The sequence below is a fragment of the Theileria equi genome (assembly GCF_000342415.1).
Source record: "Theileria equi strain WA chromosome 4 map unlocalized gcontig_1105316255033, whole genome shotgun sequence".
In the NCBI taxonomy this organism is placed as follows: Eukaryota; Apicomplexa; class Aconoidasida; order Piroplasmida; family Theileriidae; genus Theileria; species Theileria equi.
The window spans coordinates 838,148-851,702 of NW_004668228.1; the positions used below are offsets into that span (position 1 = coordinate 838,148).

At 39.5% G+C, this 13,555-nt stretch overlaps 5 protein-coding genes across 5 annotated transcripts, besides 1 other annotated feature; 1 reads left to right on the plus strand and 4 right to left on the minus strand.

The window, feature by feature from the left end:
- Positions 1-275: 275 nt before the first annotated feature.
- Positions 276-2,187, minus strand: BEWA_015640 (hypothetical protein; the record flags this gene model as incomplete). The annotated part of the gene is made up of 4 exons (XM_004832398.1): positions 276-1,052; positions 1,098-1,298; positions 1,346-2,150; positions 2,180-2,187. The coding sequence occupies 4 exons, from the start codon at positions 2,185-2,187 to the stop codon at positions 276-278; spliced, it is 1,791 nt and encodes a 596-aa protein (XP_004832455.1).
- A 309-nt stretch (positions 2,188-2,496) lies between these two features.
- BEWA_015650 (hypothetical protein) lies at positions 2,497-3,897 on the minus strand (the record flags this gene model as incomplete). Its single annotated transcript, XM_004832399.1, has 1 exon — positions 2,497-3,897. One exon carries the CDS (start codon positions 3,895-3,897, stop codon positions 2,497-2,499), a length of 1,401 nt encoding a protein of 466 aa, XP_004832456.1.
- A 275-nt stretch (positions 3,898-4,172) lies between these two features.
- Positions 4,173-6,098, minus strand: BEWA_015660 (hypothetical protein; the record flags this gene model as incomplete). The annotated part of the gene is made up of 1 exon (XM_004832400.1): positions 4,173-6,098. The coding sequence occupies one exon, from the start codon at positions 6,096-6,098 to the stop codon at positions 4,173-4,175; it is 1,926 nt and encodes a 641-aa protein (XP_004832457.1).
- Positions 4,344-4,424: a microsatellite.
- A 593-nt stretch (positions 6,099-6,691) lies between the features above and the next one.
- BEWA_015670 (conserved hypothetical protein) lies at positions 6,692-8,884 on the plus strand. The gene is made up of 2 exons (XM_004832401.1): positions 6,692-6,949; positions 8,428-8,884. Exons 1-2 carry the CDS (start codon positions 6,784-6,786, stop codon positions 8,655-8,657), a joined length of 396 nt encoding a protein of 131 aa, XP_004832458.1. The 5' UTR covers positions 6,692-6,783; the 3' UTR covers positions 8,658-8,884.
- Positions 8,885-8,928: 44 nt separating this feature from the next.
- Positions 8,929-13,464, minus strand: BEWA_015680 (ABC transporter, ATP-binding protein domain containing protein; the record flags this gene model as incomplete). Its single annotated transcript, XM_004832402.1, has 1 exon — positions 8,929-13,464. The coding sequence occupies one exon, from the start codon at positions 13,462-13,464 to the stop codon at positions 8,929-8,931; it is 4,536 nt and encodes a 1,511-aa protein (XP_004832459.1).
- Positions 13,465-13,555: the final 91 nt, after the last annotated feature.

Genomic DNA, 13,555 nt, shown 5'->3' on the forward strand with positions numbered 1-13,555 from the left:
AAGCTTAAATGCAGTATTTTAGGCTGGAAATTTTTCCCGAAAGATTTTAATTTATATTTAACATTTTTACATGGATAATGCATTTGAATTGATGCCTTTTGCGCACAAACCTCAACATGCTAAAGAAAAGAGTTTCTAAACCGTTATGAACACTTTTCTATTGAATGCATTATACTTTTCAGTGAATAAAATGTGAATGCGTGCACATGCATGAACTTTTAAGTGTTATCACAGTTTTACAGGTGCAAGTGTCAAAAGTTGGAGAGGCACGATACTCATACGTCTAGCAAGTAACCCACGTATTCTTCCCCAACTTCTTGCACAAAATCACCTCTATTTATGTCACATTTTGCACCAAACTCTTCTGCGTATTCTGCAACTATAAGTTCCACTCCATCAATTACCGAATCTATTACTTCCTCATAGCTATCCTCTGCCTGTTTTTTCAGACACTGTTTTATTTTTGGAAGTTTCTCGCAAATCTTGGAATGAAGAGTAGAAATTTCTGAATTATATAGTTGCTCGTCATGTTCTTTGGTTTGCCTCGAGAAGGAAATGAAATCACAGCAAAGAAAATCCACAATCCCCGATACGAGTTGTCTCTTGCTATTTTCTGCCTGGAGCCCAAATAGTTGATGTATATCTCTGTATCTTTCATCCACAGAACTTATTAAAAAGTGGAGATTTCTGAACAAAAATATCTCCTCATTTATTTTACAGAGCCTCTTGTCGATATCAAGTTTTCTAATAATCAATTGCAGATCTAATAACGCGGGACGTAAGGAGTTTATTACGGAAGAGACTAGCGTTGCAACACTTCCTTCGCTCAAAAACCTGAAATTAATTTCAATAATACCTACAGCATATAAAACTGGAGGGTAAAAGTATGAGGATTTACACCCGTACTTTTCGTATACCCACTTTAAGATTTTGTCCTCCTGTGCATTGTAGGAATTATCCAAATAGAGAGAAGCGTACACCTTTTTATCATACCCCTTGATTTTCGTAGATATTTCTCTATGTATAATTTTCAAAAGCAGACTTTCAATGGCCTAAAGTTGTGAATATAGAGTTGGTATTAGTGTGAATGCATGTACCTTGTATGTAACCTTTGCGCTTGACAGTAGAGGATTTAAGACGGTAGAATTTTCAGATTCCTTTACAGGTAGAATCATGTTTCTATCTAGTGCCTCAAGAGCATTCCTCATTTCATCGTCATCCTTCACCCTGGAAACATGCCTTTTAGAAAGCTCAGAAAAGTAAAAGGAGATATTGGATACCAGCGTCTTCAAGGATTCCTACATGATTATTAGTAACATGTTATAAATTTCACAATCACACTTACGTGTCCATTTTCCTTTCCAAATGTTTCATAGAATATCATAACTTCCAGGCTTCCCATTGTATAAAAAAATTTGCACATCTCTTCGATATTTTTACTCTCATTTACACCATTCTGCTTGCAGTGAGCATCCAACATCTTTACCCTTCCGGTAATGTAATACATTTGAAGCTGCAAAAGTTCCGTTTCCGATTCTCCGTATTCTGAAGTTAACATTCGCAAGGTACTTCCAATTTTTCTGTAGGTGTTATAGTGTTTTTGTACATCTAGAGATGTTGAGTCCATATATAACGCCTTAAAAATGAGTTTAACAATCCCAAATATGCGTAGTTTTTGTATTTCGTATTTTTCCAGGTATTCATTTGCCTCAAAATATTCTGGATTATTGTTAAAGAATCGACAAGCAGCATTAACACCATGAAGCATCTCGGTAAGTTTGGTCGCAATGCTCTCAATTGATAAAAATTGTCCTCTGCTTGATCCAAAGCTTTGGTCTTTATCTGCAGGCTCTATACAATCCCTGCCATGATCAGTAATTGGCAATGCAGTATCCATAGAAGCATCTATAGAATCTAAAATGCGATTGTTTGATGTGTATTCGGTATAAAACGAATGCATATTCTCAAGTTCGTGGATTTTGTCTTGCATCTGTTTCTTTTTTCCTGCAAGTCGGTTAAAACCCTGGTTTATATGTTTAAAATTGCGATGAAGAGTCATTTCTTTCAGAGTGAGATCACTCATATCACTAGACAGTTTTTCATGTAATCTGGAGAGATTCTCGTAGTAGTCGTTGATTTCCCCCAAAGTCCTAAAAATTAAAGTTCAACAACATAAAACCCATGCATTACAAATACCAGCTATATAACAAACATTTCCCAGCTTTTATCAAGCCTTTTGAGTTTGTTCTTGATCTCTTGTTCTCTAATATCGAAGCTTGAACCCTCTACGGGCTAAATACAATGTATTAGTGCATAGGAAGTGGATGTATAATCAGATGGATCAAGTTTGAGAATAAAGCTTGCTTCATAAATTAAAAATCCGTAGTTGTATATTTTCCTGTATCATTCTAGAATTCCAGTATACAAACAAGAGAGTAGTCTATTGGTCTCAGTTCTGCCTATTGGCAGAGATGAGTGTTTTATTCCTGTAGTACATTACAGACGAGCTATTAGTTTTGCAATTAGAGCAGGGCCTTTCCATATACCTAGACCACCTAACCCAACCGTTGCTAGACCCCCTGTAACTCCTTCAGTAATTTTTCCAGAAGTAGAATTGAGGAAATCAAGTATCTGCTGACCAATGCTCTTTGGAGGATCAGGAAATTGTACCTTCCTAATAGCGTCAAGAGTTTGTTTTAGAGAGGATCCAACAAGTTGCTTACCAGTTTCCCCTCCGGATCCAAGACAGGGGGACCATGTATGTGCATCCTTTGTTTCTCTGCAAAAGTAGTTGTAATTCTTCCCACCTTGTGATCTTAGTTCAACTAGAAGAAGATTAGGCGGCTCTGTAGTACTTCCAAAGTAATATGCGGAGATACTATCAAGGGTACCATCTAAATATTCTATACCAGAAAGTGTAGAAGAGTTGTTTTGGACTTTAGTGGCCCTAAATGGCCCACCGCAGAGAGAATACTGGTATCTGTAATATCCATCACCGATGTGACTAACTCTAACGGTAATCTTTACATCTCCATTAGTGTATGTTCCAGCATGTCTAGATAAATCGAGAGTAGCAAGAGTAGGAGTTTCTCCATTAGGTAGACTAGATTGACTAGCAGTAACTTCAATCCAGGCATTTCCATTCTCAGCATTCCTCCTGAAGTATCTCTTATTTCCAGTTTGAGGGGTGACTGAAAGGAGGGGTTTATTATTACCAACATATGAGCTCCAGATGACCTTGACATTTTTGACATCCTTTAGAGATGGTAGTCCAGCTTGCCAATTGTTATCATTCTTGAAACTAGTTACTGAGAATGGGGATCTAGCACCAGGAATAGTATATGCAGAGGAAATGATACTGGCGACGCTGGAGTATGATACATTGATTTTTGTTCCAGTATCACAACTTGGACAGTTATAATTTGTGTTATTCTTCTTAGAAATGTCTAAAACATGAGCATAATTCCTTTTACAGTTCTCTTTATCGAGGGTCTTCCTGAGAGTACCATTATGTACTCCACTCTGCTTACTCCAAGTATTATCACCTTCAGGATCAGTGTAATAATCATCATTTTCACTACCAAGTTGAATTAGAAGAGGATTTCTAAAGGTATTATCATCCGACCAGTAAAAGACTGAGACACTATTATAAGTAGCTAAACCAGTAAATGTATTTAATCCTTGGTTTCCACTATTAATACTCCCTATTTTACCACCCTTTGGAGTATGGGTAAACTTCCTGTAAGTTCCCTCTGGTTCAGGAAACCAGTCATCCGTCAGATTAACTGTCCCACCATTTGAACTAGTATAGTGGTATCCATTCTCATCTTGTTCGACTCCATTACCCTTCTGAGCTTTCTTCCCAATGTCTATATCCACAGTTTTCCCCTTGTTCATACTACATCTCCACTAACAGTCTATAGTACACTAGCTCCATAGTAGTAATCCATTAATGTCTCAACTGGTGTGAGCAGAATTGTCAGTATGGATGGTTGTAATAGAAGTCCACAAGTGGACCTATGCATACTCAATATGGTACTCCTTACTAATCCATAAAAACACTCTATAAACCGCTGAGATACTCCATCTCTTCCAGTATCCATTCATGGTAGTGCTCCATTAAACCAACCACTCAGTACCCAAGCTAGTATCTAGAGTATCTCCATAGACCCCTATATCTGTCTAACCCAAGGATCTCCTTTAAAGTTCTTGTATAGGCTATAACCCTTATATCCCAAGAAACCAGTTAATCCGGATCCACCAAAAACAGAAGAAACGATTACTCCTAGACCAAGAGTAGTTTCAGCAAAAAGCTTTTCAGGAGGTTGAGGAGTAGATACTCCAGAAGCAGTAGAAGAAATAGCAGCAGAGTGAACAGCATTAGTAGCAGAGGAAGTAGGAGTAGTGGTTTCAGAAGTAGTAGTTCCATCATCACTACTACGGCTAGCACCTCCACCTCCGGCATTAGCACCAGATTCACCAGCAACATCAGGTTTAGGTCCATCTTTACCAGGAGCACTATTGACACGAGCAGAATCAGAGTCATCAGAAGATTGTTCATCTCCACTACCATCTTCCTCTTCGTCCTCTGGTTCTAGTCCTAGTTCTCCAGCGGGATCTTCAGCACGTGCTACTGTTGATGGTTGAGCGGTCTCCGGAGTACATCCTGGTAAGTCTGTGCCACGTTTCTTTAGTACTTCTGCAAGGGCAGTCCATTGTTGACAGTTGAGTTGTTTCCTGTCTATTTCATCCTTTCTAATACCCCGGAGTTTTTTATAAGTCCTTTTCCATGTAGCTCCATAACCAGAACTATCTCTCCTAAACCATCCCTTAACAGGAGATTTTCCTCCAGCACCATACACATATATAAGCTCCGGATTATTACCAGAGTAAAAGGTGTAGATGTCAACTGGACCAGGAATTGGAAGGCGTAATTTATTTGACCATATACGTCTTCTTTTGCTGTCATTATCATCTTGGTAGAATTTTATATCAGCTATCTTATGTCCTTCCTCAACATGATGTTTATATACCGTAATAAAATTTCCTGGAGCAGTATTCAATGCTATATTTTCGGTTTTAACACTGACTTTTCCACCCTTCTTACCTCCATGTTCTTCGCAACAGTATTGCCTTTCATTTCCTGTGGAAACACCATGTGATAGATCTATTGTAACACCATTATGGTGCTCACAAACGAATCCGTCTAATCTCTTAGTGAACTGCTCTGTGAGTTGAGATAAAAGATTACCTTTACCAGTGTAGAATCCACTAGACCCAGCATCCTCTCCCCATTGAGTACCATTTGCACCTTGAGTATGGAACCACTTGGAATTTCCTCCATTTGGGCCAACAAACTCAACCATAACGGGCACCTTGCTGTCATTGATTGAGGACGAGTATAACCTGATATTAGTAATTGCATCTGCGGGAATCTCAATGCCATTTACCTTATCTTTATCAAGCATTACTCTGGAGAATCTAGTCTCTCCTTGACCATTAAGCTTATACTCGGCAACGATATAATCACTTCCAGGGAGCCGAGAGGGTGATCCAGCAAGTTGTACGTTTATACTCTTTGCAATATTAGAAGTAGATTCAAAATGTTTTGTGGGCTGATCAAGATATAAGGGAAAGACATTGTTTCGGCCTAGGTTCCTATCATCCAATAAATCTTGTAATGATGTGCTATTAGAGTTGTTGTAGAGTTTCCAGACCTTTGGATCAGGGTTTCCTTCTTCCTCATTTTCATCATATCGTTTGTAATATATTGGTGAATGCGTTTCACCATTCTTAATAATCCTAAGAAGAAGTGGAGTGTTGCAATCCTTATCTTTGTCCCAGTAGTATACTGAGACTTCAGTTACCTCTTTAATTTCTTGGTGGTTCTGCTGAAGTTCCAATCTCTCACCATCACCTAAATTAGGAAGTAGCTTAAATCCTTCTTTATATTTATGAGTGTATTGAACAAAACCAGTGATTGACTCAATACGAGTCTCTCTTTTAGAATCTAACCCACCTGGTTTATTACCTGAACAACTACAGGCATTATTATCACATTTGTTCTTGAGATTTAACTGGAGCCATCTATCACTCATCCTCCATGTTCAAAAAGTATGCTCTTTCAAAACTCTAAGATCCATGAGTAGTCTCAATGCGACCAAAGGGAGCATACAGTAGAGATAGACTCCCTCAAAACAGGCTCTCCATGTAGTAGTATGGAAGATATTCCATTGCTAAGACATGCTCCCATTTATGCTAATAACCGTTCCGCATGTTCTCTTAGCTGCGCCAAATTCAACACATCCCAGCGCTAATTCCATTGCTCTTCTCATAAACTTGATCCACTACATATTAGCACTTACCTTCTTCCTTTCGTTTTCTCGGTTCTTCTGCAGGTGTTCCGTGTATGGCACTTTGCTCAGATCACACTCTGGGACCAAAATCTTTGACATGTCATTGAAAATGCCGACTTTGGTCCACATGAGCGACAAGTCTGCCAACGTCTTGTCCATTTTGTCTCTTTTGGGACCCAGGCTCCCAGAGCCTCCACTCACTTGCGACCAATTTGCAAATTTCCCGGTGTAATCGCCAGGTTTTACGCAACAAAAGCCCCGAGGAGAGATAAATGACGACTGTGTGTGGATTTTATTGCACAATTGGATTCGATTATGTGGTTGGCGTTCCCCTCAGTTTCCAATCTCTTGCATACCCCGAGAGAATTGATAATTTGCAGGGAAACGCAACATTTTGTAGGAAAATGTAAAGCAGAGGTCATAAGGAATGGCGTACAGGTATATGCGCCACGGGTTATACACCAGGCGCAAAAAACTCACTGAAAATGGCTTTAGACCCTTTGTAGACGATCTCATGTGGAACATAACCGACTGGCATTACAAGTACTACATGAACAAGGTGGCCAGGGCGTCGCTACTCACCAAACAAAGAGGTAAGTTAATGCACGGTGCGCCTTGGATTAATGGGACGGTGGCTACTGCCGAGAGATGCGTTACCGTCTCAAAATGACGGTACATCTCGAGAGTTTTGCTGGAAGGGGAATGGGTGACCGACTGGAAACCTCATTCTGCAGAGCTAAACGTTCACAAGGCTAGCGATGTGGCTGTCCTACAAGCATAACGGGTGAAGAGAATGAGCTCTCAGACGGTGGCTTAATCTCTGGACGAGTGCCTATCATGTGACAAAGGGAACTTGGAGACTGTTATGGTGAGACAACCATGGAATGAGCGAGTAAAGTCCACAGATGATAAAGCGCAATGGCCCATCTCTCTGCAAATGGCCGAATACAGCCTTCACTCAGTGGAACACATCTGTACAATTCTGTCCCTCTCTTTGCCAGTTGCCACTTGGACTCCTTTTCACCATTTAATCTTGTAGAAAGGGACTTCAACATGAGACTCTACATTCTATTACCCATTCTTGCCGCCATTAAACTCTGCAGCGCAGGCTGGCCGTGTTGTTTGAGGGGAAGCGAGGAAGAGAATGATGACACGTGTGGACTCAACCAGAGGAATAACAAAGTGGATACTCGTTTAGATATTGCAGGGCCAAACAAAACGACCATTTACACAAGTGAACATATAAAGAATGGAGTAAAATGCAAGAGATATTCCCCAAATGAAGGGAAAAGGATAACGTCTGTGGTATATAAATCACAACTTTTATGGACCACTGAGGCCGATGAGAACTGTGTTTTTGTGCAATCTTATTCGGGGCATTTTACTCTTCTTACCCTTGGTACGTACCACAATAACCAATATGAGCCAAAATGTTTTGAAAAGGTGTCTATAAGATGGAAAAGGATGAATCTAGAAGAGTTTAATGATAAATTGGACGAGATGATGAAAAGGTCTAAACCTCAATCCCCGGATGCTTCTTCTCCTACTGCTACTCCACCAACCCAGCATACTTTAGAACAGGCTAATAAACAACCCTCATTTATTCTTGACCTTTTTAATCCTGATAAAAGGGTTATTGAAGTGTGTAAGGGTGGGAACGACAAAGCAAACTACAGGGGATATCTTCCAAGTAGGGGAATTCTTGTCTCATCGGTAGTTGAATCCAATACAGAAATCTGGAAAGCACAACGTGGAGAGGTTTTGGAATTTGCAGGCTTAAACTTTAAGGGAGACCACCTACTTCTTGCTTTAGACGTTTCAACTGGGACGAGCTTGACTGTAAAATATTTTGAAAAAATAGATGGAAAATGGAATGACAATATACCACAGAAGGAATTTTTACAAAAACTTTACGAGATGAGAGATTCCAAACCAGTAATTAAAACATGAAAGAGAAAGTCATTTGCGCTAGAATTTTTCTAGAAAAATTTGCAGACAAGTAAAACCAATGGCACCGCTGCTCAAACATACTAGTTCATAGTTGTCGTTTTATTCTAACATGAATTTTCAGAAATTGAAGAGATTTACCAGTGTATAAAAGGGAATGATAATATGTTTTTACGGACTGCAACACCGAATATAGTTCCTTATCGTAAACAAAGCAATCCGTTTTGTTCCAAATCGCAAAATATGTCAGGGTGGGAATTCGAACATCGGACATTTTTAAAGACGCCAAAGCCGTATCGAAACCGAAAAATAGGTGGAACTGTAATTTCAGTTCCTAAAATGCCCAAGCACTAATGTGACCCAGAACTAGACTGGTTTTAATGCTAGCTTTGGGACAAGAGACTACATTAAATTGTTGATAAATCACAAATTGTAATTTATACATTTACTAAACGGAAGATATAAAAAATTAACAAGTTAATGATCTTGGTATTGTGGAGTTGGGGATAGTACCAAGTTTTACAAAGTTTAAATCGGAGAGATCTTAAAATGTCTAGTTTGTTCAAAATTAATTGTCCCTTATAGGGGCCTTATACTGAATTAAAATCTTTGATTTTTTACTACATTAATTTTTCTCTGAAATGCAATCCTCTATAATCTTTGACAGGGAGCCGCTGCTTGGTATGTCCTCGACTTTACAGGTCCTAATGAGAGAACCATTGTGAAGTACCCAAATGGAAGTGCACAAACGCAATACACTTGCATCATGTGCTGCAATAAATGTTGTACAATGTTGAAAGTGGGTCTTTATGAGCTCATAAATGGGAGTCTCTGCAGTATTGTATGCTCCAAGTTCATCCTCTGGAGGTTCATCAACCAAAAGAACCTTGAAGAATTCCCTATAAAGCACTAGTCTTGCTACTGATAGTGTACGTAATTGTGAGTTTGACAGTGCTGATCCATAGTCAATGTTCACATTATCTGCGGAGGGTGAGTCATAAGGTCTTAGAGTAGGCCCATAGTACACTCTCTTGTAGTGCCTTGGCATACCCTTATGGTAATGGTCAGGTATAATGATGGTGTCAAGACCCTTTCCACCTGAGAGGTTCTCAACAAACTTGAGTAAGCCACAATTTTCCAGAGCCATTTCAATATTGGTATCATCAAATAACATTCTAGGGTCAATGAACCTACGAACTGTCCAACCTCTGAATACAAATGGTAGTTGAGGTAGTACTCCAATAATCTGCCTAGTCACATTCTTTGGCATATCATTCAGATCACAACCGTCTAGAAGAACAGAACCTTCCCTATGCTCTGCCAGATTCTGAAGTACTGACAACATAGTAGACTTTCCTGCGCCAGTTCTACCAACAATGCCGACAATGTCCGAGGTATCCGCAGAACAAGTAACATTCTTTAAAATAGGGAATTGTATTCCATCCTTGCAGGAGGTAATGTAGACATTAACATCCTTTAGCTGTACTCTGACTTGACCTGGAGTAGTATACTTGGACACGTCAAGTATATTAACATGGTGCTTAAAGAGGAGCATCTTTAGATTAGTACATCTAGCGGCTCTTCTCTCAGCATACTCATTACGTCGCCTCTTTAAAATAGTTTCCCTAAGATTATCCACTGGAGATACATTGTCAACCATAATATTGCCGGAACTGGATACTAGTTCTTCTTCATTCACATCCCTTTTCTTTTCAAACTTAACCAGAGTATTCGGAGGAACAAAGTTACTAAATCTTTTTATGGAACACATGAGGACCTCCAATTTCCCAGTGCCCAGAATAAAATTCGTGAAAAAACTAGTTACGAGCACAGATAGAGCTGTTGATATTCCATAAAATCCAAAGTGTATTTTTTTATTAGAAAAGCGAGATACAAGAATCGGTAATAAAAATACGGAAAGAGTCGTAAGAGAGAATATACATCTTGATGCGATAGAAGCCCATGTTAATGATGAAGCACTGACAAAGCGACATCTCATATCGTATTCCGAGTTCTCAATTAGCCTATGCATTAATTCCCACTCCTTCTTGAAACTACGGTGAATGTGTGATCCAGAGATTGCAGATTCAAAAACTGCATTTATTTGTGAAGCTGATTCAAGAGAAGCGAGTTGGACATTCTTCGCAGACTTTGTATAAATTATAAATACAAACACAACAATCAGAGAAAAGGTCAAAATGATAGATGGTGCAGAATACGGGGAAAAGAAAAATAGTGACGCAGAATAAACAAATGTTTCAATCAGCAGAACCAATGTTGTAGAGATCGTATATCCCAAATTTTCGTCAATAAGAAATATATCAGATGATAAGAATGTCATAGTATCACTGATTGATCTCTTTATCTTTATTACCGATGAGCTATTTACAAAGAGAGAATTTATGCAATACTCATGAATCCTACGTGATGAACGAGTGCAGGACGCCAAAAGGAATAATATAGCAATGAGGCAAATAATGACAACTCCAACAGAAACGTAAGCTATTCCATTCAAGTACATGTCCGTTTGTGAAATAATCCGGTCACGATCTGGTATAATGTTATTTAGCAAAATATCGTCCATAGAGTCCTTAATATAGTCAGTTAACCTTGATGCAATTGCAAATTTTGTATTGTCCAATACTACAGTTAAAAAAATGAGAAAAATAAATATGATGAATGGAATGCCTGCGGCTTTCACGTAAACGGAGTAAGGTTTGAATTTATAGGCCTTGTCATACTGTACATCGTCATTTACAGGTTTTTTGTATAGCTCCTGCACAATATGTTTACGCAAATTACGTCTCCTGTCATTTGACCTTGCCAATACTTTGGTGTTACTAGATAGGTAATCAGCGATGTTGGTAGGATCCGTGGATGCCATCCCAGAGACTTTTGTATTACAAGTAACTAAAGATTTGTCTCCTACCAAGGTATTTCCTTCTAAAGAATATATAACTGCATCCAGGAATGATTCTGGCGACTCTGATGATACACAAGCGTCCAGCACACGTTTTGATATTGCCAGGATTGTAGCCACATCGTCTTTCACCAACAGTCCACCATTAACGTCAAACAAGTTCTTGAAGATTGTCTTCGCCACAAATGGGTCTAGTCCAGTAAATGAGTCATCCAGTACTACAAGGAAGGAATGGTCAGATGCGCTTTCTCTATTAGTCTCGCTAAAGATGAGGTAGGCGTAAATGGCACGAGCAAGTCCAACTCTGACTCTCTGACCTCCACTGAGGGAGTAGCCATGTTCAGAGATCTTACGCATGTCACCTCCTTCCCAAGTCGATATGTCATGTTCAAGTTCAATAGCCTTCAGAACTGTCTTGTAGATATCCTCATCAAATCTGTGGCCAAAAGTAATGTTAGCCCTGATGGTACCCTTTTGTAGCCATACATCCTGAGAGGCATAGAATATTGGCATATTGGTAGATAGAGGCAATACAGCCATTGATCCTTCTACCAAAGTCATGTCACCAAGGATAGCCTTGACAAAGTTGGTCTTTCCAGAACCTTGAGCACCAGTAATAATGGCAAGATCACCAGTATTGAGGACAAAGTCAAGGTTCCTAAGACAAGTAGTACCAGTATTGTCAAGAAGATCCTTCCTGCTATTGACCCAGGCAAAGGAGGCCTTCTTTAACATCACAACTAGGCCCTTTGGCAGTGTCTTGTTCTTATCAGGCAGTCCATCTGGCAGAGGAATATCCCCAGTAAATCTGTTATCAGGAAGGTAAAAGTTTGGTGAGCATGTCTTGAGGAAGGCTTCTACTCTTTTGAATGATCTTATGGAGTATGTCATAAACTTTAGAGACTGAGGGAAGAGATACATATAGTCAATGATCCTCAGTAAAATAAATACACCCGTTATTAGGCTGGCTGTACGAAGTTTTTTCCCATGGAATGATTTTACCTTTTCTACAAAGTCATCCATCATTTGATATATAGCAAAGGTTATGGAAAATGTGTGTATTATCTTGTTAAACAGAGAAAAGAATAAGCGAAGTATAACAAAGTACAATTCACCATCCCTTGCACTGGTTATGATGTTATGTCCAATATCGTCAAGCGCCATCTTGCCAATTAAACTCAAGCTAGAGAGAATTTCACTCGATTTAGAAATCCTGTGATCCCTTACAGCATACAAAAACTTGAAAAGATACATGTTAAACATCTCTACGATGAACATGAGTGTTATCGTTAAACACACATTTATGATAACTGGCACTATATTTGAAGTGTGCTTTAGGTAAACCAAAAATATTCCGTATGCTACATTTATGAGTGTTAATAGTATATTGGTGAAACATTCAAAGAACAAAGGGATATAATATGCATCAACCGCCTGAAATGTGTACATTTTAGGGGTGACCTCGTTGTTTTTATAGCGCCTAGCTGGACATAACAATGGGTTATCCGTGCATTTATCCTCTCCAGAGCAGCTGTGTATGATGCTCTTGCATGAACCAGGACTGCCAGATAGATGCCCAAATTGGCCCCTTCTATAACAGAGTCCATGCTGAAAGATTGCAGTAGAGAGTGAGTGCTGAATAATAAAGGCTGTCCTTTGCATGTAATGATTAAAATGGTCAAAAAGAACCCCCTTTACAACTTCCAAGGCAACAACCCCAAAGGCGGTGGGAATTGTGGAGCCAAGAGTAAATTTTTTAGTGCTAATTTCATCTACCAAGTTGCTGAATAGTAGCGAAATAGTCATGCCACCAACTCCAGCAAGAAAAATTCCTGCAAATGCCAATGTTATTCTCTTCCAAAAGGTCCACCAGATTGCCCTTGCCAGAATGTGTTTGACTGGCTTTTTGGCTTTTTTCTTTTCATCTTCACTGAGGGTCTCGTATGCCTCCAGACTTGCGATACCATCACTAATATGCTTAGAAAGAATTGGTTGCCAGAGAAGAATCTGGTCGGCCAGTGGGAGTGGGTGGAGCATGTAAGGGTCCATATACCTCCTTGACGTTTCCTTAACCCACCTGTACATCCAAGTAAAGAAGGCGAGATCGAGAACGCCCCTACCGTCAAAGTAGCGAAATCGTCTGCCATCTTGTACAACTACCTTCTTCCTTACCAGCTCCACCTCACTCTCCCAAAAGTGGTAGCCACCGTCTGAGGACTCCAAATCCCCCTCAGTGGCCATTATCACCAGCAGCAACTCACGTCACCATAACTTGTCCTTTAGTGGCAATGTGCGAGGAATAAACGCCAAAGATACATGTGACTAGAATAAT

Bases quoted from the DNA above. Each gene is read 5' to 3' on its own strand.
- BEWA_015670 (XM_004832401.1), top strand. From the start codon at position 6,784: ATGGCGTACAGGTATATGCGCCACGGGTTATACACCAGGCGCAAAAAA. The intron at 6,950-8,427 runs GTAAGTTAATGC...ATGAATTTTCAG, and splicing joins GCTACTCACCAAACAAAGAG to AAATTGAAGAGATTTACCAG.